The sequence below is a fragment of the Gavialis gangeticus genome, unplaced genomic scaffold, assembly GCF_001723915.1.
Source record: "Gavialis gangeticus isolate Ggan-Ray unplaced genomic scaffold, GavGan_comp1, whole genome shotgun sequence".
Taxonomy (NCBI): Eukaryota; Metazoa; Chordata; order Crocodylia; family Gavialidae; genus Gavialis; species Gavialis gangeticus.
Genome location: NW_017728996.1, coordinates 52,696,202 through 52,698,834, shown reverse-complemented (window position 1 = coordinate 52,698,834; position 2,633 = coordinate 52,696,202). Strand labels below are relative to the sequence as shown.

The 2,633-nt window shown below is 53.9% G+C and overlaps 1 protein-coding gene across 5 annotated transcripts in view; it reads right to left on the bottom strand.

Annotated features, from left to right (window-relative positions):
* Positions 1-2,633, bottom strand: part of AP3B2 (adaptor related protein complex 3 beta 2 subunit) — an 84,465-nt gene that overhangs the window by 51,112 nt on the left and 30,720 nt on the right. For all 5 annotated transcript variants that reach the window (XM_019504522.1, XM_019504523.1, XM_019504518.1 and 2 more), the window contains exons 3-4: positions 2,252-2,326; positions 1,155-1,250 (exon numbers count right to left, since the gene is read on the bottom strand). In XM_019504522.1, coding sequence (XP_019360067.1) covers positions 1,155-1,250; positions 2,252-2,326 — 171 coding nt within the window. The remainder of the gene's footprint in view (positions 1-1,154; positions 1,251-2,251; positions 2,327-2,633) is intronic.

The window sequence follows — 2,633 nt, the reverse complement described above, 5'->3', positions numbered from 1 at the left end:
GCTCAGGTCCCTTCTGACCCTACAAACTATGAAACTATGGCCCCAAAGACCTCCAGTCTGCACTTGGGCCCCTGCCTCAAAAGAGGATCTGGGGTAGCCTGAAAGAGAGCCTGCTGCCCACCCTGGGCCTTCTTGCTCCATGTCCAGACTGGCACATGCCCAGACCAACCATAATAGGGCCCAGCAGGGGTTTCTTCTATCAGTTTTCAAGTGACCAAATCCCAAGTCCAGTGTGGGCTTCTAAGAGGCCTCACAGGCCTTTCCCCCCCCACACATCCACCCCTATCCCAGGCCACAGAGTTATCACACCAGCTCTGGTTCCAACCTCATGTTTCCAGCCTCTCTATGCATCTCTTCCTCCATCATGACTGACCTGCATCTTGAGGAGGAATTGGAGCTGTAAGCTGAGCACTGGGCAGATACTGGCAGGGGAGTGAGAAGGCCAGAAGCACCTGCTGGAGTTGGGCACTGGACAGAACATGCCTGTGCACACTCCCCAAGCCAGTGCCAGGGGTTGGGGTCATAGCACAATGCCCAGCACTCACATCCTCCTTTCTCATTTGGCTGCACTGTCGGGAGGCAGGGAGGGCAGAGTCTGTGCCAGCCTGTGCAAAGGGCAAAGGTGGCAGCAGGTTTTACTAGGCTGGCACTCGCACTGTGTGGGATGGGGGTGGAGAGAGGGGCCAGAAGATGAGGATTCTAGGAAACCTGCCTGAAGCTTGATCTGTGGGCAGGACCTCTCAGCCTGGGAGGGTCTGAGAGTTGCGTGGTCAGGTTCTGTGGTCTGACAGGTTTGGCTCTGTCTAGAAGCCCTAAGCATGGTCTCAACCAGGCTGCCAGACTGGAAGAGAGAAAGAATGTGAATGTACAGAAGCCCTTTCATGCCAGCAAGTGCTGTCCCAAGCAATACGGCAGAGCCCTGTGTTTTCCTGCCCCTGGTCTAGCTAACAAATCTTCTCACGAAAAGCCCAACCAACAGTGAGATGGACACCAGCTGCAATCACCAGCAGAGAGGGATCTATTTCTGCCACTTCTGAAAGATGATCAGGAGCTTGGAGGCAACACCCACTGCGAACCCCTCACAACACCCAAAAGATAACACACTCAAACTCCCACCCCAGCGCTCCCCCTGACAACAGACTGCAGCACCTAACCTTTAGACCCCGCTGGAAGGTGGAGATGGAGAGCAAGGCCAGGTCCTGCTGTTCCTCTGCGTATCGCACCAGGTAGACATACACCAGCTTCTTCACCTGCCGGGCAGAGATAGGTCCTTGCTCAGTGTCACCCTCAGGCACTCCCCTAACCCATCACGCCAGCCTCCCGACAGGGTGCCCAGCTCCCATGGGCACCGATTGAGAGAGGGAACTGTCCCTGCTGCTGGATTCAGGGCCTGGACATGCAACATGTTGGCACTGGTGTAGTAAAATTGTTCTGCACTGATCTCAGTACACTGGGATAGAGAGCAGTGCCAGCACTTTCTGGCAGGACTGGCTGTTACAGCTGCTTGCCACTGGGTGGCAAAGGAGCTGCTAGGAGACAGTGCACTGAGCCCAGGATTATACCAGAATAACTGCAGACACACAACACCTATATCACTAATTTCCACTGGTGTATTTTTACTGTTGTTTTCCCCCAGGGTCACCCTACCCTGAACTCTATCATGTTACAAAGTACAGGGCTATGTGCTGTGTATCTGCTCCTTTTTCACAGATACAAAGCAGTCCTAGCTCTCAGCATCTGTGTATGTATATGGAGGGGGTGGGGGGCAGAAAGGAGTGTAGTTTCAGAGGCTGGAATGAGTTTGCTCAGTTTGGCAGGACTGGGAGGAAGGGCAGTAAATGCATTTTATTCCTTCTCCCAGAATCCTCTGTTGTGTTGCCATGTTTGGGACAGAGTCTGGGCCTGCTATGGTCCCAGTTTAGAACTCAACTCTACACAGTCTCATGGAATCCAGCTTGGCCAATTTACTGCCTTGTCTTGTGATGCACTGTCCCATAGCCCTCCTCCAGGCAAGCCCACTGTTTCACCCAGCAAGCGAGGGGGAGAATGAGACTGAAGATCCCACCAGCTGAGAGTAAGAGGCCACACAAAGTCTCAGAGCAGCCGGCTGCTTCCCCTAAGAAGGGGTTGTCCCAGAATCTCAGCAGCTTCAGACCCCATGCAGCATACCAGCAGCCACCCAACAGGCACTGGTCCCTTTGGACACTGCCCCGCTGGCAGATAACACCATGATGCCCAAGGAGCCGCCTACCTCGATATTCTTGCAGGCCACATTTTTTACGACAGCTGGAAAGAGGTCAGATGCATTCTTCCCCCGGGCGATCATCTGGGGAGAAGGGAGGGGAGAGCATGAAGGCAGAGCCTGGATGCAGGGGTGTAGCTGGCTCAGAGCACATCAGAGATTCAATTAAATCACAGCATGGGGAGAAATCCACAGTCTTGGGCTGCAAATCCATTCGTTTCCATCACCTGAGAAGGCTGAGGGGAGATCTAGTGGCCTGTTACAAACTAGTCAGAGGGGACCAGCAGGTATTGGGGGAGTCCCTGTTCCCCCGAGCACTACCAAGAGTGACCAGGAATAACGGTCACAAGCTGGCAGAGGGTAGATTTAGGCTAGACATCAGGAGGTGCTA